This window comes from Argiope bruennichi, chromosome X1, assembly GCF_947563725.1.
Source record: "Argiope bruennichi chromosome X1, qqArgBrue1.1, whole genome shotgun sequence".
Classification (NCBI taxonomy): domain Eukaryota; kingdom Metazoa; phylum Arthropoda; class Arachnida; order Araneae; family Araneidae; genus Argiope; species Argiope bruennichi.
The window spans coordinates 132,146,978-132,170,221 of NC_079162.1; the positions used below are offsets into that span (position 1 = coordinate 132,146,978).

A 23,244-nucleotide genomic window follows, 5' to 3' on the forward strand; every position below is an offset into this window, starting at 1 on the left:
CAATCAGAACACAATGCGCATACGTGAATTTACAATGTCAGTTATGGTAACGCAAATGCGTGAATTTTTCTACGCCAGTTGCTGTAACGCTATGCAGATTAGAAATTTTCAGTTTCCTTTATTCTGTTTTATTTTAATTCAAAAGTACTTCAAAATGAATCTGAAAGATAGATTAATTAATAATGTTTGATTTTAAATGCATAAAACATTAAGAAAATAAACAGAATCGTTTGAAATAATCGGTCGAAAAATAATAAGCCTAGCCTCATTAACATAGGAAAGAAAACTGAAGTCTTACTCATTTGGCAATGGGGAAAGGAAGATTTTTTTTTTGGCGGGAAAGTTAGTTTTGAATTAATAATTAAAAATTTAAAAAAAAGGGATCCCAAATGCACATTCCCGATCTCCAAGGTATACATGTACCAAATTTAGTAGCTGTAGATCAAACGATCTGGCCTGTTGAGCGCCAACACACACACATACACACACACACACACATTGAGCTTTATTATAAGTATAGATTTCTCATTAAAAGGAGTGGAAACTTACCTTTCTGGTTTCATCTTACTTTTGAACTTTTTTCTTAAATAATCAAAGTTATTATAAGACTCCTATGGTTTGTTGCACACCTTATTTGATTACCCATATAATGGGCATATCTGAATTTAGTGCCATTAAACTCTACTAGTCAATTTATAATGAGAGGTTTATAATATGTAAATACTAATAACCTATTTTGTAAAGCAAAATACATTTTGAAATACTTTTATTGAAATATTATTTTTTAACTGAGTTAGCATATTTCTTTAAGGCTTACATTTATTTTATAAATCTTTTGTTTCAAAAAATATAATAAAGATTTTAGCAAATATTTTGCAAAAATGTATACATGTGTGTTTCTCATTTACTTTCTTATAATTAGTGGTAACTTATTAAATTTATAACAAAATGTGAAATCACTGTAATTTTATATTTTCATTGTTTGAAATACATATTAAGTTTTATGCAAAAGAAGCTGAAATCTTTTTGATATTTAATGTTCATTAATCAGTCTGAATTTATTTTCAATAAATTAATTTATTATGTTATTATAGATTGCAGCCTTCAAAGTGTGCCAACATCTTCATCAATTGCCGAAGAAAGATGGATTGGTTCCCATGTTCATTAATGCTGAAAGTGGCCAATTTCGTTCCACATCAACCATAACAGTGGGAGCTAGAGCTGATAGTTATTATGAGTATCTACTGAAGCAGTGGATTCAAACTGGAAGAACAATTGATTGGTAAATATTCTTTCTTATTTACTTTTAATTCTAAAATACTATAAATTTTTAATTTCAAGTGTCAAAAAGTTTGAGAAATGTGTTTGGTTTCTAGCTTTAGGATGATTCAAATAAAAATGGTTAAGAAATCACGAATATTAGAAATCTTGCACGTAAAAGAAATATGCAAATATTCTTTGTAAATAATTATCTGTACCCGTGTCCTCGTCCAGAAAATAAAAATGATTATAAAACTGAGAATACTCAACCGTTATTAGATTAATGATTTTAATATTTTGTGGTCTTAATGCATTTAGGAATACCTCAGTTCTTTTGTTTTAGAAGTTCCTGAAAAGAAAGGTAAGAGTAAATTTTCTCTTGCATTTAGATATTTTTGAATTTGGAGCCTAGAAATCCCAAAATCTGGCATTCCTGCTGGTATTTACGTAAAAAGATTTAGAATTCGAGGTATTTAGAATTAGAATTTAGGAATTTTTAAAAATGGATGTCGAAAGTATTAAAAAGTTTAGAACTCCTACGTGGAGTAATTTTACGAGAGCGTTAAATAAAGCTGAAATTTTAGAAAAGAAAGTAGAGGACATAAATATTTTGCAGCACAGATAGTTTTTTTAGAACAAAAATATAAAGAATTAAATGGTTTAGATACAAAGATTTTAGCTATTTTGCAAAACGATGCAACGTGCACACAAGAAAATTTTAATCTGGAATATGAAGCAATTACTACTTATGAAGATAGATTTTTAAGAAGAAAAACGAAATTACAAAGGAGATTAAACAAGATGTCAGTATAATAAAAGAATCTGTCGATAATACTAATAGCAAATTTAAATTCTCAGGGTTGGGATTAAAACAATTTACTGGAAACATTCAGGAAATGACTCAAATGGTGGAGGCGGTTTAAAAAGAGTCTTAAAGATGAAGTTTTTGTAGATGGTGACAAATTTCAGCATTTGCTGTAATCAATACAAAAGTGTTCGCTTGCAAGGCAGTTAGTAGAATCTTTCTTGCCTACAGGAACAAATTACGAGGAAGCTGTCAAATGCCTAAAACAGCACTTCATAAGAGATGATTTGTTGATCGAAGTTTACATCAAAGCACTTCTTTCGGTTGTCATAAATAACGCGAATCCTCAAGGTGGAAAGTATTCTTTAGTTAAACTGTGGGATACTTTAGAAGGACAGCTTAAAGCATTAAAATCACTAGGAGTTGCAGAAGATAACTTTTCAGCTATTTTGCTATATCACCTTGTAGAGTTTTGTTTACCAAGGGATTTATTGAGAGTTTACGAACGCAATCAAACTGAGTTAATTACAGCAGAAAGTTTAGGGCTGACTCATCTCTTGAACTTTCTTAAAAAAGAAATCGAACCGGAACAAAAATTGATTATTGCGCGTTCTTTTTTCGATTTAGGAAAACATAATTAAAAAAAAAAACGATCATCTTGTTCGTGAAAAGGCAAATAGGCCACCTGGTTTCAATTTATTTAAAATAAATCGAAGTGAAATTCGTATCCAGTCGATTCAAAAAATAAGGAATGCATTTTTTGCGATAAATCGCATATGACTCTAGATTGTAGATTTGTAAAGGGTTTAACATAGGAAAAAAAGAAGGAACTTGTTTTCGATGCTTAAATTCTAAACCCAGATATATTGCTCATTTTTGTAATCAAAGAATTGTTTTAAATACGACGAGAAACATTTGTGTATCAAGTGTAATACAATGATGAATGTGTCTGTAATAAAAAAAATGAAAAAAATTCGGAAGAAAAAAATTGTTATAGACAGCTCTTTAATTAATAAAATATCCTTACGTTTAGTTCATCTACAAACATTAATAGTTTAAATTCGTGGGAGCAGTGAAGTTAAATTAATTCGTTGTCTCTTTGATACAGGGTTTCAAAGATCCTACATATCAAGATACGCTGAATAAAGAATGAATTATGAAGTTATCAGTGAAGAATGTATTTTGCATTCTTTATTTAGCGGCATTGAAAAAGCGGAAAACCATAAAGAGTATTTGGTAAACTTAAGTTATGTAGATAAGTTTCCATTGTAATTTCGAAGTGTTAGATCAGGAAATGATTTCTTCTGATATTTCTAGAGTGAGATAACTAAAATCTAATAGAATATTTTTAACTGATATAGTGCAGGCTTATGATGGCCAGTTATTGTATTGTTTTCTCCATTAGAGATTCATTTGTTAATTGGGGCTGATGTCACAGGTAAACTGCTCACAGGAGAGATAAAGTAACTTGTTCAGGAGTAGTCTGTGTAGGATCTAAATTAGGTTGGAAGCTGATGGGAAAGACAAATGAGATAGAAAAGAATGACATTACGCCTACTGTTCTATCCTGCCACATTAATGATGCAATCATCTTTGATTTATAGATTTTAGACATACTTGGAATTTGTGATCCAAGTGAAAAGGAAACTTGGGAAGAATTGGAACGATCAGCAATTTTTCGAACTGTAACCAGAAATCAAGAAAGATGGTACCAAATACGATTACCTTGCTTGGAAGGATATCCCCCCTAACAAACTGCGATGACATGTATGAAAAGAAAAGAAAAAAGACTTGTAAATTCCATCAAATCCTCTAAAGAAAAGAAGAAAAAAATCGAGGAATACGAAAACATTTTAAGGATTGGCTGGACAGGGTATTATTGAGGAGGTAGATACTTCAAAAGTGGGCAGTACTTACCTCATTGGCATGCATATAAGGATCCTTTCTAAATTTTTTTTTAAATTCCACTCCAATCTACTACTATATTTATGATCTTTTATAAATTTTCAAACTTATTTAGCAGCATTCTAATGAAGTCAATGGACCAAAAAGAGTGAATAGTTACTGGGTGCCGAGTATATGAGTATCATTGCAAAAAAGTTCGAAAATATATCGTAACTGAGTTCCTGATTGTGATACATTGGATAACGTGATTTACTTCATATTTCTGTTCATGTCCAGTCTCGCCGGAAATCCGCAAAATATTGCTGATTGGGCTTGAAACTATGAAGTCACATTTTTCATCGCCATTGGAATATTTGCAGAATTTTAAGAACCTTATACTTATATTTTGAGATCGACCATCAAATAGGCGAGTAACAAATAAGTGTCATTATTCTGGTCCTGTTTTTCTAGCCTAATTAGTTATTTTGCTTATGTGTTAAAATTACTGTAGCTGATTGTGTGTATTTAAGCCAAGGAAAGATGCCTTCTTGTCTCTTTTCTTATTTATTTTGCACACACACACATATAACAACACATGGACGATGACTTCACATATATAAGGTAACACATAATACTATATACAATTAAAGTAGAAATTGCCGCTAACAAAGAGCGAACGAATACTTCTTTTTGCCACTAACAAAAGAGCGAGCGGTGCCTACTTGCACCAGTTTCACACCAACTCTCAGGGTCAAGTCTTTACAAAAACAGCTTAAGTGCGCTTCCCCCACATTCCAAACATACATATGGGTTAGCGCATACTGCGCCATCTATGTTCAGTATTAATCTTTACTGTATGAATACATATACAAAGAAACAAAAATACAAATAAAGTAATTAAATAAAAACAAAATATTATAAATAATAAAATCACATAAACAATTACATAATTACTCATTACCTCGTTTAGTTTCAGAGTCAAGTCATATTTAATATAACTGATTGGTTCTCTTATCACTAATTTCTTTTAGCTGCCTCATCACTAATTACGAATTCTACCTGTAGTGTTTATGTACATAATGAGTAATCTTCATTTTATCTTTACTCTTTTCGGCTTTTCATATATGCTAGATCTATTGCAAATAATAAATGTAATCCATCAGATTCTAATTTTTTTTTGTAAATATTTGTTATTTTCTCCCCCTAAGGTTGAAAGAAGATTATATGGAAGCAGTAGATGGAATTTTAAAACATCTTGTCAAACAATCATATCCAAACAGGTTGACATTTGTTGGAGAATTGTTAAGTGGCCGTAGCTATAGTCCAAAAATGGCAAGTATATCATTTTCTTTTATTTTCAAAACTTTTTTTGCGAAAATAAAGCTGATGAATACTTCTAAAGAAAACTCAGATATATACACCTAATGAAATGTATGCATCAAAATATAAGAAGCTTACTAATAAAACGAGCTTATGCAATTTTAAAAATTAAATACCATTTTTTACAGTATTTCATAATCTGAGCAAAAACCACTGTTTTCCCTGAACGCTTTCCTGTTAAGCATGATAACGTGGAAATTTTCTTAGTTATTCTTTATTATTACAAAGTTTTACAATAATTTACCGTTTTCTTTCCAGCAATGACTCTTCTTTCAAATAATTTTTCATTATGGGGCAACATCTTGTATTTTAAAATAAATTTTTATAATTTGAAATGTTGTTGTAGAGGAAAATGCTCATCTCTGTAGTATTCATAAACTATTCAAAGTCTGTCCATGGTATACAGAATTTCTCTTGCATTCACACAATAAATTTCAACTAGGCAAATATTTAACCCCCTTTTTAAGCTCTATTAGCCGTTATTGCCATTCATGTATTCTTGATAAAAATGTGCCCGCTTTAGGAATATTTTTAGGGTGTGTAGTGTCAGGAAAAGTATTTAAATTTTGAAGCCATTTTTAACACCATAAAAGTGCTTAATTTTCTCGAGAAAATATTCTTTTGTGTGGGGGGGGATGCTTCTGTGTCGGAGAAGGAATCCAGGATGAAATACATACTGAGTTCCCTGTACATATTAAGATAACGCTTAATGATCTTTTTCCCCATTCTGACTGACCGCTTATAAATAACTGGTAGTTCCTTTTTGATTGGTGTTAAAGCTGATAAGCATAAAGCAATTCAAGAAACAATGACCAAAGAGTTTATGATTGACTTGATATTTGATGAAAAATCTAACAAACACATTAGCACTTCTGCTGAAAAAATAGAAAAGAAAAATATACCATAGCTTAATGTATGTATGAATGAATTATTAAATATCAAATAACTACAATTTTTTTAAGTACCCCTTACGATAAACAAGGTGCAAAGTGCAATTGAAAACTATTTTTAAGCACCTTAAAAGTGCTTATTTTTGAGGGGGAAAAAAAAAACTTTAAAAATTGTTTAGTTTTCTCGACAAGTGCAAAGAAGATATTCTTTATATAATATGTTATCCCCAGTCATTCAGTACCATAAATCGAAAGCGCATTTATAAGGCCTTGTTTTTCGGATGTATCAGGAAAAGAAAACAGAATATACATATATGGAAAGTTAGCAAAAAGGAAGATTTCGGGAAAAGAATCCTGGGCTATGAACTCTTCTTAATATAGAGCTTAATGCCCCCCTTCCCCCCTCGCTGGTCTCTCTTTCTTCAACTACGCTGTTTATAGAAATACTGGAATGGTTATCCCGAAGGAGCGTTTCGAAATATGCACTGTGTCATACTTTTTGCAACTCGTAAAACGTTCGAACTTTATTTTTTAGTGCTTTAGATGGTGAAGAATGTATTTTAGTTATGGCTGATAAATGGGTATTTATTTGTTGTCAAAAAAAAGGGCGGGAAATAAAAATAAAGCAGGATGAATTTGATGCGCGAAAGTTATATATCGAACATGGGAAAAGTTGCTCTAAAAACGCTTACAATGAAGCATCTTTAATATGTTATGCATATGATCATCGTTCTCATTAACATATCGTTTTAGAGCGATGCCTTGGACGATCTATTAAAGGAATTTTACTGTACATTATTGAATTGCAGTTCATTGTGGTGTGTAATTACCTTAGTCAATTGTATAAGATCCAATGTGATGAAATTTTAACTTGAAGCAATTTCAGTTTTCACTTATCGTTATTTCGTTCGCTGTATACTTTTAAAATGCTCCCACCCGCTTGAAACTTATTAGTTATTGGACTGATATTATCAAATTTTAGTTACTATTAAAAAAAATAAAAGAATTTCTACTAGATCTAGTACTAAAATTTTTAAGGCTATGAAAGCAAGTTTTTCAAGACTTTTATTCTTCGGAGCTTAGATTCTATAATTTTTAACTTGATTTTTTCTTCCTCTAACACTGATTTTCTTCTTTCCCAATGAAATCGCTCTTATATAAAGGCTTGTCCTGATTAACTGAGCAATATGCAACATGAACCATTGAAAATAGGAGCATGAAATTTGGCAGAAAGTTGCTTCTTCAATATTAGAAGCTCGCTAAGAATGGACTTTTCAAAATTTTATTTAGAAGTTTAATTAAAATTATGGAAAGCAGTTTTAACGTATTTCCTCCTGAACATCAAAGCATATAACTGCACAAAAAATATTTTAACATTCTCTTTAGTTTGCCTAGGTTACAAAAAAGTCACATTTTCTTCATTTGGCGATTTCTAAAATTAATTTTCTTTTCACGAAATTTTTTCCTTCTCTACCAAATTTCGGAATCTTTTCAACTGGTAGATCGAGCTACAGATGGATTTGAGTAGTGTTAGCTGAAAAAAATAGGCATATTTATATTTTAAAATTAAATTAATTACTTATTATATTCTGATTATAGAAAACCATGCATAATCAACTTTATTTCGTAGAATTTTTTATAATAATTGCTCTTATTCTAAAAAGTGTTGAGGAAATTATTAAGTATTAATGAAATATATATTATAAAGTAAGTACAGAAAGAAAATCTCTAAATTTCCATTATTATGACATTGGCTCTGTTTGCTAAGTATGTTTGTTTACATCCATAACTTTATTTAATGCTTTGTATACATTTAATATTTTTAGGAATGAAAGTAAAAGTAATTTTCAGCATTTTTAAAATCGCAAATTATATAATAATTGGTCATTAACAAGCAAATGCACTTTTTAAAAAAAAAGTTGAATCTCTTTTTTGAAAAACGTTGAAATGGATTATACAGTATCGCATCTTTTCATGAAATTACTCTAAATATGGTATTTTGTGATTTTATAATCTTTTTTTTTTTTTAGGACCATCTTGTTTGTTATTTGCCTGGTACTTTAGCTCTTGGCTTTCATTATGGTATGCCATCTTCACACTTACGATTAGCGTTTGATTTAATGGATACTTGTTATAATATGTATGCACAAACAGCCACACGACTCAGTCCTGAAATTGCATACTTCAATTTACAGCCTCATGGGACAAGTGATATAATTATAAAGGTAAAGTAGTTTTTATTGTTTTTGGAGTGGAGAAAGAGATCGAATTTATTTAAATTCCGTAAAGACTTTTGTCTTTTAATGCAGTTTTTGTTTTCATTCATAAAATGTTGTTCACGAATGTTTGTGTGCTCCCGCGCATGTTTTCAGCAGTGTGTGCAATGATATAACTTAATTTAATTTAAATCCTAATTAATTCTCTAATTTTGTCTTAAATTAACCCATGTTAACTTCATTCTAAAATTTTCTCTTGTTTCGTGATCCAAATATCACTTTTTTTATTTAATCATTGCCAACACGCGCTGTAAAAAAAAAAATACGAATTCCTGGCACCCAAGCAGGTGTTTCAACGGTATGCAAGATTTCCTTTCCTAAATCGACACATGCAAAATAAATCCCTTTGGCCATCTCATAATAAAACCACTGAAGAGAAAACTTCTGTCATTTTCGCGCTTTTCTTCTGATCTGAACGTACATATCTCCCTTTTTCCTGTGTAAAAAATATGCCATAACGTGGCAAAACAAATTGAAATTCATTCAAAAAGTCTCTTCCTTTAGGCCACGTAACTACCAAAGTTATTCTGCTGGAGAAATCTCTTAAGATGTTTTTCAAAAATTACTTCAATTCTTTATTGAACATATAATTAATCACTGTGAAAATTTTTATCTTCTTTCATTTAGAGGCTGTCATAAAAATTTAAAGTCCATATTTTGTTTAAAAAGTATATACTTTCTTGATGGACTGAGAAAAATACATATAGTGTTTTCAAGCATTGGTGGTGCCAGTAGAGGGGTTAAGGAGAATACCTAGCCTTGCCCTATCTTGATGAAGCGCTTCTTTCCACCCATCCACCATTTAAAAAATATTTTGTGGGGAAAATATTTCACATTTTTTTGCAATTTTCACTCAATAGGCAATTTTTCTTTATACCGCTATAGACATTATGAGTCTTACTTTGCATACAGTAGTAGCGAACTCCTGGATACTGGTAGCTTTGATGCCACAGTCACCAACATTTTTGAAAACAGAAGATATAATTGCTTGAAATTGATTGTATTGCAGTAAAATCACAAAAACTTTTAAAAGCATCGAAAATATGTTGGTAATTTTGCATAAACTGAAAAAATTATTGCAACTGCGGCACTGTGCTTCTCGAGTTGCTGACGTATTTTACGAAATCAATAGTTTGATTTTTAAAAAACTGCATGTACACTACCACTATAAACATGTTCATGTGAAAAAATGTTTCAATACATTTCAAATTGGTAAAAATTCTATTATCTTTATTATGGTTCAGACTGAGCTTAAAGCTTCATAATCTTCAAAGTGCATAATGGCAGATGAAGAAAATGAAATTTGCATCATAACGTTTCCAAGATAAAGCGTGATAAAATGTACCAAAAAACCGAATTCTGCTTCAGTGTCATTAAGACCTACTATCGCTATGAACTAATTTATCATATTTTTCAAATATAACAAGTTTGACCATTAATGATGTTATCTGTTTTGTAATATCTTTTGTATATATGGTTTTATCTGTTTTGACTAATAAATTAAATATTATAATTTAAAAGTCTTATTACTTGAAAAGGACTATTAAATAAGTGGGAATTGATACAAAAATTGCTATCTGTTGTAAATATGTAAATGAAATGCTTTTCTCATTTTTTATGCTCTAATATTCTTGCATGTAAAACCCTTGTCATGAATACAAATAAGTGTTTTACAAATAAGGCATGTTATCGCAATTTAATTCAAAAATTTATAATCTGACCTTGGATCCTATTTTTGTTTATTGTTTGAACCTGAATTAAATTCAAAAGGACTCTTAACTAAGAAGGAATTTCGGATTTGAGACCTATTTTATCAGCGGTGAATGTAATTATTTCTTTTGAAATTTGCACTATCATAATTGCAAGCTACATAGAAGGAAATTCCTCAGTAAATATTTGAATGCACCTTTCACGCAGCGGACTATTCCTCTAGAAGGTAAACAAAGATTTGGTGAGAAGTTGAGAATGTCGTCATTTCATTCCTACCTACGTGCTGTAGATCGCGCCCCAATTCGAGCAGACATTAACACCTGTTGTGTGGACTCTAACGCCACTCATGCTTTCAAAAGTATACGAAACTCATAAAATACCAATTTATTGAGTTGTGGACTTGGGAAATATTCATATTAACGTAGAAAGTCGTTTAAACAACTTAGACTTTTACCTAATATATTACCTTTTATCAATTAATAATCTTGACTGCTTAAATATTGTAAGATTCACCTCTTTCACCATTTTTTAAAATTTTTATTTTCAATATCCCTGTCTAGGAGTCTTTAGTGAGTTTGAAGTACATCAAGGAGAAAAAATAAATTATCAGAATAATTTATACTAGCAGGAACTTACCAATAATGAACATATGTTGAAAGTAGCTAAGTCAGCTGTTAAATAAAATAAATTAGTTATTTATAATCATTCTATATCAGAAAAAATGTGATTCTACTTCTACAGTGAAATCATATTTTAGGAAAAATCGCACAACCAATGATGTTTGGATAGAAAGGAAAATTATAGGCATTTACATCAATCTGGGTACAGTATTAATATATCTTAAATATTTTTGTATTATTTAATATATATTAAATAATGTTACCTTTTTCTTCTAACCTAATATTACACTGCGCCTCTTTTTATCTCTTATTTTAGGTATTCATTTTATGAAACTGTACATGTGCGTTATCATTTGTCTGTTTTTTGAAAGGATGAGGGGAGTTTTGTTTCCAAAAGCTTGTTCGCCTTAGAATCTTATGAATAGGCATAATCATTAAATGTTAAATAAACTGAACTGAACATTTTATCAAGAGTAAAATGTACAGGATATATTAAAATTTCCTTCTCAAAATGTTGAAATTCTTCTAAAAAATTCCTAATTTTTTTATGATTTTGTTATATAATACAATAATTAAAACATATGTAAGGGATTTTTAATGTTGTTGGATCAAAAGCATAAAATGCTTTTCTTATTTAACTTGTTAATTTATTTATATGTTCTTTTAGGTTTTTTATTATATTATTATGTTTACAAAATTACATTATTTTTTATCATTTCAGAGTAATGATGCCCATAACTTACTTCGACCAGAAACTGTTGAAAGTCTTTGGTATCTGTATCATCTTACTCATAATGAAACATATCGAGATTGGGGATGGCAGATATTTCAAGCTTTTGAAAAATATGCAAAAGTTCCAGATGGAGGCTATACTTCTATTGGAGATGTCCGAAATCCTCTCATTACTAAACCAAGAGATTTAATGGAGAGCTTCTTTTTAGCAGAAACGTTAAAATATTTATTTTTATTATTCAGTGACAATCAAGAAAAGTATTCTTTAGACAAATACATCTTTAATTCAGAAGCTCACTTGCTGCCTATTTTAAACTCGTAGTTCTGTTGTTTCGCTTCTGTATTATGTTTGTGTGTATAGTATAAAAATATTTAAATTTTATTGTTAAGAATTTAAATAATTTATATGCCTTAAAAGGTTGAAAATTTATTTTTAGAAGGAAAAAAGAATTTGTGCAATTTAACATGGATTATTGTCATTTGGGCTGCATTAATTTTTTTCTATTTTTCTTGTAAAAATAGAATTTTATTTTATAATTTATATTTTGTGAAATAATGAACGTGAATGAAATTTTTTTTCAAATAAAATCTGGTTTTGAGTGGGTTTTTTCTACCATTGTTTTATGATGATCATGATTCTTAATGTAAATATTGTTTAATAAAAATGAAAATTTGCATTTCATGTCTATGTTAATGCTTTTATTTTTGACGCATCCACTACAGTCAGACTTCCATAGATATTCCATATTCAGTTCACAACATTCAGTATTTTCTTTTATTTATGGCAGCCGTTTTATGTCTTATTGAATAAAAATTGATTTAGACTTTAACTTAAAAAATATATATTTTATAACGTTTAATCACATACATATTCAACAACATCTGCAAATTAACTTGGAACATAGTAGTCTTTCATTTAAGCTATGCATAAAGAGTTTCACTAAGAATTTATCTGAATGCAAGTAGCATGGAAATTTTAATCAAAGTTTTCTAGAATATTAATTCTAATATTATTTCCTCGTCATTTTATATTGCTTTTCTGCATTTTTTCATATTGCTGCTGCATTTCCTTTTTATTGATCGGCTATCGATCATTCTGTAAAATTTTTCTGTCAGATTTTCTTAACTTGATGCTTGTTTCCATTTGAGATTCTTTTTAAACTCGCCAAAATCTTTTAACTTAACGGCATTTAAGCTAACTGTTCTATAATTCTTGTAATGTCAAACTTCCATTTTATTTACATTTCATTGTAAAAGTGTGATGCTAATTAAGTAGAAAATAATGCGTACGTCCCTTCATATTGTGAAGCAGGTCGACCAGTTTCGAATATTATGCTCATTCTATATATTAAATGTGCCACGGGTCAATAGTTCTTACGTTGAGTTAGAATGGGTGCTAAGGTGCCGTCTATTGGTTTTTAATCTTGCTTCAATTTAGGAAGTCTATTGTCAGTTTGTCCTGCAATTTAAAATTGTGACGCTAGAAAAATATTATTCATTAAGAATGTAAGTATTTGTGGCAAATTTGGAAAAGCCTGAACATGTGTAGTTCCTTATTTAATTTTCTTTGCATTTTTAATTTTTTGTTTTTAATTGTCCGCTTTCGGAGGCCAGCTGGTTTCCTCACTTTATTAAGGATATTAATCTAGTAATATAAATCAACTTTGATTAAGTTAGTTCAACTTATTTAATTTTTTATAAGATGAAAGTATCGATTACTATTTTAGACCCAAGAAATGGAATGAGAAATTTAATATATATATATAGATATATTTGAACTAAATTTTAATGCTAAAGGAATGGAAATTCACCGAATATGCTACAGTTAATAAATGTGAGGATTTATGCGGGTTATTTTTTTAAAAGTATTAATCAGAACTATAATGCTCGAAAAAGTGCGTTTTTATTCAGATTATTTTCGTCATGCCTAATTCGAATTTAAATAACAATACGTAAGCAATAACTGCTGATTCGGAATTGCATATTTAAGCTAATAATTACACAAAACTGCAATTATAGCTATAGATGATTTTGCTCTTAAAATAATTAAAAGTGCCATTTTCTTCTGATAGGCACAGTTAAATATATCTATACCTTTGGGGATTACGAAAATAGCCTAAATAATTCTCGTAATAATGAGACTCATAATATGGCAAACCGAATCCTAGGATATAAGTAATTTGCTGAAAACCATGCAGAAAGAAAAAAAAAAGCAATATTCAAAAGCTATAAAAATATATACTATTTTATAGCTTAAAAGTAAAGTGAAATTCCTGACTAAAAAAATGTCCGACATAATGAGCTTCTTCCAAGAATTGAAAATCATGAGATTTCAATGTATAATAAAATAATATATTTGATTAATTTTAATATGCTATAAAAATTATTTTTGTGCATTAGTAGTTTCGGAAGTTAAAACAAAGTTGCAACATTTTTGTCATTATTTTTAATTAAATGTAAATAATACTCCAGATCCACCTTTCCACCCACCAATGTATATTTACACAATATTTGATAAATCTAGGTTAAACAATTTTTCTTGAAGAGCAACGACTTACATATATGCGCATTCTCTTTTATAAATAATTAAGATTGAAAAAACAAACTTTTTCATTTTATTTTAATGTGGATTAATATTTCATCGTTGTTATCTAGGAAAGTTCAGCTCCATATAAGCCCTTGGTGAAGAAATTTTCTTGATATTACGAAAAATAGCTTCGATATATTCGGAACGTTTGATAATTTACAATGTGCTGTTTTGAAATTATTAATATTAAATCGAATAGCTCTAACAATAGTTACAAATCAAATACAACATAATTAACAATATGAATTAATTAAAACTTATGATTATGCTTTATATATAATGAATTAAGTTTTATAGTTATAAAAACTAATAGTTAAAATGTTTTTAAAATTGATTTCATTTAAAATTTTGTTCTGAATTTGTGTTTGTTATTTGTTATAAAATCAACTAGAATTTCTTTTAAAGTTTGCATACATATAAGTCGTCGTTCAGATAAAAATCTCCAAGTTCAAAACTTAGTTTTGAGATATAGCCAATTTAAGTTTCTGACTCGTTATGATAAATAATGAACATTATTTTGCATGCTTGTAATTTCAACGTAGGTTTATTGATGAATAGAGATTATAAGTTTAAATTATTTGATAATTTATTGTAAATTCTAATCTGCTGCAATAATTTGTCAAAACTTTGGGGGGGGGGATTTAGTGACTTTTACCTGACAAAATGTAAATTGATTATATAACTTTTGTTCTCTAATTTTGAATCGCTAATAATTATTTAATTGAAGTAATTTGTTTATATCCTCAATTTGATTTATTTATATAAATGTTATGTTTTAACAATATTTATACAGAAAAATTTATTTGCTTATAATTTATGTTAATATTTTATTCTTATGCATTGCATGAACAATCAGCTTTAAAATTGCCTTCACATTATGTGTTTACAAGGTCATTATAACAAACAGTTCTTAAATAAACAAAAATTTATTTTAGTGAAACCTTATATAAGCAAAATCAGCTGCATTTTCTGGGTCACTTTCCTGACTTGGATTTAGATTTGTAGGGTTTGAAATTGTGAAAGATCTATACCAAAAAGGAAATTCTCATTGTATCACTATTTTTTAATATAAATTAATCAGGTCACTATAGTTTCATTAAAAAATTTGAAAGAGAAGTATAAGCATTTGAAGGTTTAGGAATTCTTAAACGCCTCTGATTATAGATATTTACTTTTGAGTTATTCCCTGAATTACAGTATCTAAAAAAAAATCGATCCAAAGTGTTTTTTCTCAAAGTGAAAATATTTTACCTTCCACAATTTATTCTTATTTTTTTTCAGTATCCATTGTTTTATTCTGCATAAGTATCCCAGAAAGGTTTGATGGATAAAGGAAATCACTGAATTTAAGTTCCTGTACAAAATACGGGAGAGCATTCTTCCTATTCCTACTGCAGTAGACTGTCTTGTAAAATATTTAATTATGTATAGTGCAGGATGAAATATATATATTTTTTTTAGATTCAATAGTGCTGTCACACTCCAGCAATGAATGACCGGATTCCAAAAGTTTTTGCGTAATAGTTTCGATACGAGTTCTTTGAACCATCAATAAAGATACTCTATTTAGGTTTCAAATCTGACCGCCACATGTATCAGAGAAAAGTGACACCTCTTTATTATTTTCTGGAAGTGTGACCAAAAACATTGAACAAACATGATCCAATTTTTAAGCTACTATGCTTACCAACCACATACTTTACGCCAAATATTATAATGAGAATTATTCCGCGGACTGCTCCATATGTTAAGTTACAACACAACACAACTCCCTGCTGTAATATGTTGGTGAAACAACCCTAGATGGAATTTGCAGAACAGTTTGGAGATCAAACGGAGCATTCATAAAAATTTTATTTGTTGCTCTTTTTTAATTGACTTGCTCTAATTTTCTTTCTTTGCCAGTTTATGTCCTTGGTTTGCCTCTTGCAACTTGGTTTTATTAAATATCATTGGGCTATATTATATTTGTGCACGAGTGCTTTTTTTTTCTTTCAAATTTTATACTCAGTCCCTCCCAACGTGTCATCTACTATTTCTGTGACTTTTGCCTCACGATGTAGTGCTCAGACGATTTAGTGAAATATGGACATTTATACTACTCAATAACAGAAATTCAAAAGAGTTAGCAAATTATAGAGAATTAATGGAGACGACGATGCATTATATATCTGAAAATCGAAAATTTTGGATTATTGACTTTAATCTGAATCACAACAGCCTTTTAACAGCAAAATTATTCAGGATATTGTAACTCATGAATAAATGTGAGGAGAAAAATTGTTTGGGCTATAAATTTTAATCGAAGATAAATAATAATTTTATATTATTCTGAAACATACTTATTCAGGCATTTTCATTAACATTTATACTTTTTACAAATTTACAAGCAGAGATGTGGTCAAGGGGATATGGTGACACCCCTCCCCCAGATTTTCGCCGAATCGACAACTTGCCCGTCAGACAGCAATATGTGAAGGGATAATATTAGAACGTGATATTTTATTCTACATATCAATGACATTTCGGTAAATATGATTATAACCTTAAAAAAGGCAGTGTAATTTTATTTCTTAAGATAGATATCTCTAGGCATTTTCGCTTCAAATTATTCTCATTTTATAGAAACAATTTAGTTATCGAAAGATAAACTTGTTGCCTCGGTGAAATCAGAAAATCTGTTTGCTGTGCGGAAAGCTGAATTTCTGCTTCGTGTGGATGGTATAGAGAGACGGCTCATCAGTTCAAAATCGAGCAATACTGCAAAAAATATTTGACCAGAGAAAACAAATGAAATGTAATGCTTTAGAAACAACGTTACCTATAAATAGCCCATTTTTTTAAATGATATTTTAGAAAATTATCCTTGTATCTTTTTTAATAAGTAACTCTTAAAAACGAAGTGCATATAAAAGCAGATGAATTTCCTCCAGAGCAGTGCATAAGCGAAAGCAGAGTCAAATGCTACCTAAAAGAAAAAGCAAATGACGAGAGCAAAGACGAGCCTTGCTTAGGAGAGGGAAAAGACAACATACAGTTAGTTGTGGCACAGACTTGTCTGTACATAGAGCAGCTCAGTCATCTCTAAACTCAATGAGAGGAATCTTTCTTTTTCACTTTCAGTTGTTATGCAGATATTACGTCGTAAGCGAATTTTGATGTCATTTTTTGGGCTGATCTTCGTGTAGCCTCAATTTGCATATATCCTATCTATTGACTGCTCTCTCTCTCTCTCTCTCTTTGCATTTAATATTTATTTACTTTCATTTTCATTGGTTCATCGAACTCGTAATTACAGAAGTTGGAGAAATTCGGAGACCAGCAACAGAAAGTATAAAAATTCGAACTTAATGACGGAAGGCGAATATGTAATATTTCTCTCATGGTGTTAGGCCCTGGCTAGCCTGCTTTGGTGACAGTTTTGGTTTAGCACATGGCAAATTGCCTGATGTAGCTTTTCTCTCCATCTCTCTTTCTGCCATGCAAGGATTGTTTTTGCAAGGATGTTGTCACAAGAGTAGGACATCTAATTTAATACACAATCGTTTTCTTTTAATAGTAGATATTCAACGAAAAAGTATACACCGATAATTTTTAAAATACAAATTGAGATAATTACTCTGGAAAATTTTGTTCCATTTAGAAGTAAATCTAGTTTTCAAGAACTGTATTCTTTTGTAATTTTTTTTTCAATATGCAGTGTAAAGTAGTTGAGGCTGACAAGAATTAGGATTCAAAAATTTATTTTTGATATCCATATCAAATACAAATTTGGGTTTGATATGGATATCAAAAATAAATAGTTCGGCCTAGAAAGATTTTGGATTTAGAGTCAAGCTACTGGATTATCCTTTGTATAACGATGTAATCATATTCAAACAAGCACCTTGAGATGCATAAATCTAAGAAAAGGCAGAGTGAGCGAGTTTTCTTTTTCGCAGCCTTTGTTTTTAATCATAAAAATACGCGACTTTTTTCATTACACTTTTTGTACTTTAAAAAACGGATCATTGTGTTCTTACGAGACAGGTGCATGGCAGATAAAATGCAGCTGAAAAATGAAAAACTAATTAGGGTTAAAGTAAAAGAACCCCTCTGTAAGAACTGCAATATTCATACAAAGAGAAATGCCAACCCTTATTCTGCCTTTACAGACCTTCAGAAATTCATAAAAATCTGAAAGTCAGCGACATCTCCGATCTTGCGCAATCATGCGTTTGTAAAATAAAACTTGAAATTTTGAGAAAAAGCGTGGGGAATTTGATTGATCAAGCTTTTATTTTTTTTTTTTTTTTTTTTTTTCCCCTTCATACACAATTTAGGAATCAACGCTTTTTTTTTTTTTTTTTTTTTTTCTGGCCCACTTGCCATCGGGCAAGCACGCAACCTGGACAGTCTGCCACAGTTTTCAGATCTTTTAATGAATTCTGAAACAACCATGTTCAATCTTAATGCCAACCATAATGTGTGACTGGTTTTGTTCCTTATGTATCAGGGAGCATTAGCGGAAGGTCGATAATAGTGATGTGTTGTTCATTCCGGACCTTACCAGGACTGCAAAATGAATGGACCAATTCCGGCTAGTCAACGGAATCGAATTCGTGAAATGAATGAAAAAAGAAAGGAATGTCCTTATTGTTGCGGTACCAATACCGTCGGTCCAGAATGAGTTGAAGGGAGGAGACATAAGTCACGCATGTTATTATTGCTTCAGTGGAGAGGGAAAAGGAAGAGGCATCACACCTTTCGTCCAAATGAATGCCATGTTTTTACCGATGCTTATAAGTTTCTTTGCTAAGAAGGACTACGCTAAGCATTTGTTGCTTTTAGAATGGAAGCAATTCTGATGCGGGCTAAGATCTGTTCAGTAGTAGACCAGTAGAGCTACTGGTTTTGTTCAACGATCCCAGATCGGTTTAATTTTTTTTTTTTGGGGGGGGGGGGACAAATAATGTGGGTTTTTGATATTGTTCGAGAAAATCCTTAAAACAATAAGAAAGCTTGAAATTATTTTTTGTTAATATATGAAATTGTATCTTTTGTCCTCATATTTTAATTCTTATGGGCATTTTATTGGTTTCTCCCATATTAAAAACTAATCCAAATTCCTCTATCTTTAATTTTTTAAATAAAAAAAAATCAGAAAAAATACAATTTTTCAAAGCATCAAAAACGCTTTTGCTTGGATTTTTTTTTTTGTAAATTTATTATTATTATTATTATTGAAAAAGAGTATTTTTCAATATGAATATTGAAAAATATTAATTTTATTTATGTATTTTTTAGATTATTTTTGGATTTATAAATTTTTTGCAGTTATTTTAAGCCGTTCTTCTTTTTATACTTCAAATGTGATGAATGAGCTAATTTTCTGGAACACGCTAATATTTCTTGTTTAAAAATAGTCCGTAAGTTCCAATTTATCTTATTGGCTATCTCTCTTTTTAAAGTTATACCCCCCATTCACTTCGTTTGGATTCATAGAGTCGTGCAAAATTATTCCCCAAACCCTTTTCCATCTCAGTTATTTGATAATCAGCATATATGAATTTTCATGATTAACCTCCAATAAAAAGCTAATTAATAAGATTGTGTAATTTTGCAGCTACAGTGGCATTAGCAATACAGGTTTTTCTTACTATCATGAACTTGCTTGCAACGGATACTTTTTAATATTTTTGTAAATTCACAATAAATTGCTCTTTTTTAGCTTATTCTGAGTCTTGAAAATTTCTACGATTTTATATATATGTTTAATATTTTTAATTTAATGTTTTCTCACTTTTTTCATATGAGCTTTGTTGCACAAATTGATTTTGTTATCTAATACAAGTAGGATAAGTGATTTAATATTAAAGTAGTTCTGATGACCATCCATTTAGATTAAAATCTTCCTCTTCCCTTCAATTTGCATAATTATAATTTTTTCATTTATTTTACGAATTTTTAAAATTTGCTACTATAGAGTAAAATTTTCTAAAAATGTCACTTTTGTCATCTTGTTTGCTTATCTTTCTATATGCATTTTAATGACTTTCCCCAACTGAATAGTTGTTAATACGGAATTAAAAAAATTCCTAGATTTTCATAATTTGGCAACAAATCCAAGAGAGCCCAAAATTTGAAATATTCACCATCTTTATTGTTTTCACTCCGGGTTGCATGGTGAAAGGTTGGAAAGCCTCGCTTTTGCTTTTTATTTTTTTGTTCCAATTCGGGTGTATGAAAATTCTACAGTCACTGTTTGCTCCCTGAATTGTAACTGACTTTAAATGTTATCTTTACTCTTACGATTTAACATGCCAAAATAGCCAGTAAAAGATTTAGCGAATTATTTATTGATGTTCAAAGCATTCATTTAAGAAGTTTGAACAGGGATGAGCTGGTATTTCGTATGTCATAATCATCAATAAAATATTCTTTTTAGTCCATTGCTATTTTTATGTATGGCAAAGCAATGTCCTTGCACTCAATATAATCCTCGGTTCATTATAGATAACTTTTATTTTAATGTGTTTGATCTATTTTTCTTTCTCACTCCTCGCGTCCCCACAAAAATTTCTTTTACAAAAATTATATTTTAATACTTTATTCTTATTTCCCCGTCATCAATATCTCTTCCCCTTTGTGTAATGAAGAGACAATCAAAGTCTTATTTTCAAAGAAAAAATTCAGTGAAAAAAGAGAAAAAAAATTGAAAATTGGTCAGTGTGGAACTACGTATCAATAATAATGAAAGATTCCATAGCACTTTCATTGACATGTTCACTTTTTCTAAGGTTCAATTCATATCTGGAGGAATAGTTTTTTTTTTTTTTTTTTTTTTTTTTACCGGTAGCAGTACTATAAAATGGGTAGCAGGTATTTTGTATGGATAACTGCTATTTAAATATTCTTTTTGTTTCACTGATATTTTTGCACGAATTAAGAATATGAATGTGTGGTATAAATTTTTAAAATTTCGAAAAGACATAAATAATTTTGATTATTTTTCGTTTCATCATATATCTAAAAATAAGCAAACCGAAAAAAAGACGAAAACATGTGCAATTAAAAAAAAATTGGTTAACTTCAAAATAAAATTATAGTATTTTCATATGTTTTATATTTACTTAAAAACAATCAATTTTTTTTTACACAATACTCAGTGTCTTACTGGTAAATTTATAATTATTACTCATCGGTGAAATACATGTATCTTAGTAAAAATTACAGTTCTGCTAGAATTTACCCGCTTACTATTCATCATATCAACCATTCTCTTTTATACAAAACACTCACAAAAATTGCTATAGCCTATCTCTGCTATTAAATGAATACAGCCCATTCCTTCAGAATATAAGTTAACTCACCGAAATAATAATTTAAATTATTTCAGTTTTATAACAGAACCCACTCCATCTTACATAATTTGTAATATCTCTATTCAAATCTTGGAATATATTCAGAAGTAATATATATATTAAAAAAAATACTGTTTATCTATACGCTCACTTGCATATGCTCTTAGACTGAAAACGAATTTTTGAAATTAATGAATAACTTATATAAAATTAATAATCAAATTTTGCGAAACAATCTTAAAATATCTGTCATTAAATGTCTCTCCGTTTGTGTGACGTGAAAATTAGAAAGGGAATGCCGGTTTTTATTTCATTCTCACCATCTGACCTTTGATTAAAAAATAAGAGATCCGTTTTAAAATAGCTGACGTTCAAACCGAAATAAAAAATAAAACCAGCCAGACGGTAGTCAACTAAATATTCTGTAATTGCTATGTCAGGTTAATTCCCACCTTATTAGATGTAATTTGTGTTTAAACGTAAAGTCATTTATTGAATACTTTGAACTCAGTTATAACAAGATAACTTGCAATTTTTAAAAGCAGCTGTTCATTTTTACGTAACGTACCATGATATCTGGATATACAATACAGAATGAGAAACAGCACATATATAATATTTGCATTTACAATTTTATTAAGAGTGCATTTTTACACGGTATATTGTATTACCTCGAAAACAGATTAATCAGTCAAAGGAATTTTACTTCATGTTTGTATGTAAAAGGATTTAATACTTTTGGTATAAAATTCTTAATGGCAATCCAAATTATTATTACTGCTTTGACTCCATGAAAAGACAAAACCTTGTTGCAATCTTTATTTATTTATTTTTTATGAACTTAATATTATTTATTAAGAGTAGCAGATTCATGACTGCAAGAGAAAAAATGGAATTTTTAATTAAAAATCTGATTCTGAGAACATGATGAATTTTCAAGAGAGGAAGTATTCAAACATTAACTGAAATACATTTCTAATATCAAAAGTTGTGATTGAGTTATTTGAGAAAGACAGACGCCAGCTGAAATAAAATTATATTTAGGATCTAATAAGCTACAGTCACAAACAATTAGATAAACACAATTAACGCCTAAAACAGGTTAAGCAAATCCTAACGAAGTTACTTTTCTGACTGCTAAAGGGTGATTACTTGTTTCTCTCTATAACCGCTAGAGGGCCATCTTTCTATTTCTTATGCTCCCCCTCTGGTTCCGAGAAATCGTCCTCGATAAAGAACCAGCAGGTTTTACATTTTTGGGTCTACCTCTTTTCTTAAGAGGCATCATTGGTGTAACGTCATTTTCCTTGCAAAGCGGAAATATGATGCTGTTCAAGAACTTCACCAGGATTATCCGGATGGGTTACTTCGTAAGTTGTTGGGGACCACCCAACATTCATGTAAGGTCCATCTCTCTTGAGGATAAATTTGGCAATCTTTTTCTGGGCAGCACTAGAGACTGGATGAAGAAATACACGGACTTTATTACCTGGTAGATACTGGGGAACTTTACGACGATATTTGTCACTGTAAACTTGCCTCTTGCTTTGTTTTCTCTTTTCAATTCTGTCACGAATTTCTGCAGAAATGTTAGCCAATCTCTTCAAATATAGTGTAATCTCTGGCACAAAATTTTCATAATTCATGATAGTTCAGAAATCATTAGTCACATCGTCTGTTGTTCCCATTTCTCCTCCAAATTGCAAGTAAGCAGCAGTTTTATCTATAGAGTCACACTTGATATGGATAAGATTTTA

At 29.9% G+C, this 23,244-nt stretch overlaps 1 protein-coding gene across 1 annotated transcript in view; it reads left to right on the forward strand.

The window, feature by feature from the left end:
• The window catches only part of LOC129958786 (endoplasmic reticulum mannosyl-oligosaccharide 1,2-alpha-mannosidase-like), a 43,854-nt gene extending 31,615 nt beyond the window's left edge, over nucleotides 1–12,239 (forward strand). Inside the window, exons 7-10 of the mRNA XM_056071461.1 lie at nucleotides 1,095–1,282; nucleotides 5,158–5,281; nucleotides 8,250–8,444; nucleotides 11,547–12,239. Coding sequence (XP_055927436.1) covers nucleotides 1,095–1,282; nucleotides 5,158–5,281; nucleotides 8,250–8,444; nucleotides 11,547–11,879 — 840 coding nt within the window. The 3' untranslated portion in view covers nucleotides 11,880–12,239. The remainder of the gene's footprint in view (nucleotides 1–1,094; nucleotides 1,283–5,157; nucleotides 5,282–8,249; nucleotides 8,445–11,546) is intronic.
• Nucleotides 12,240–23,244: the final 11,005 nt, after the last annotated feature.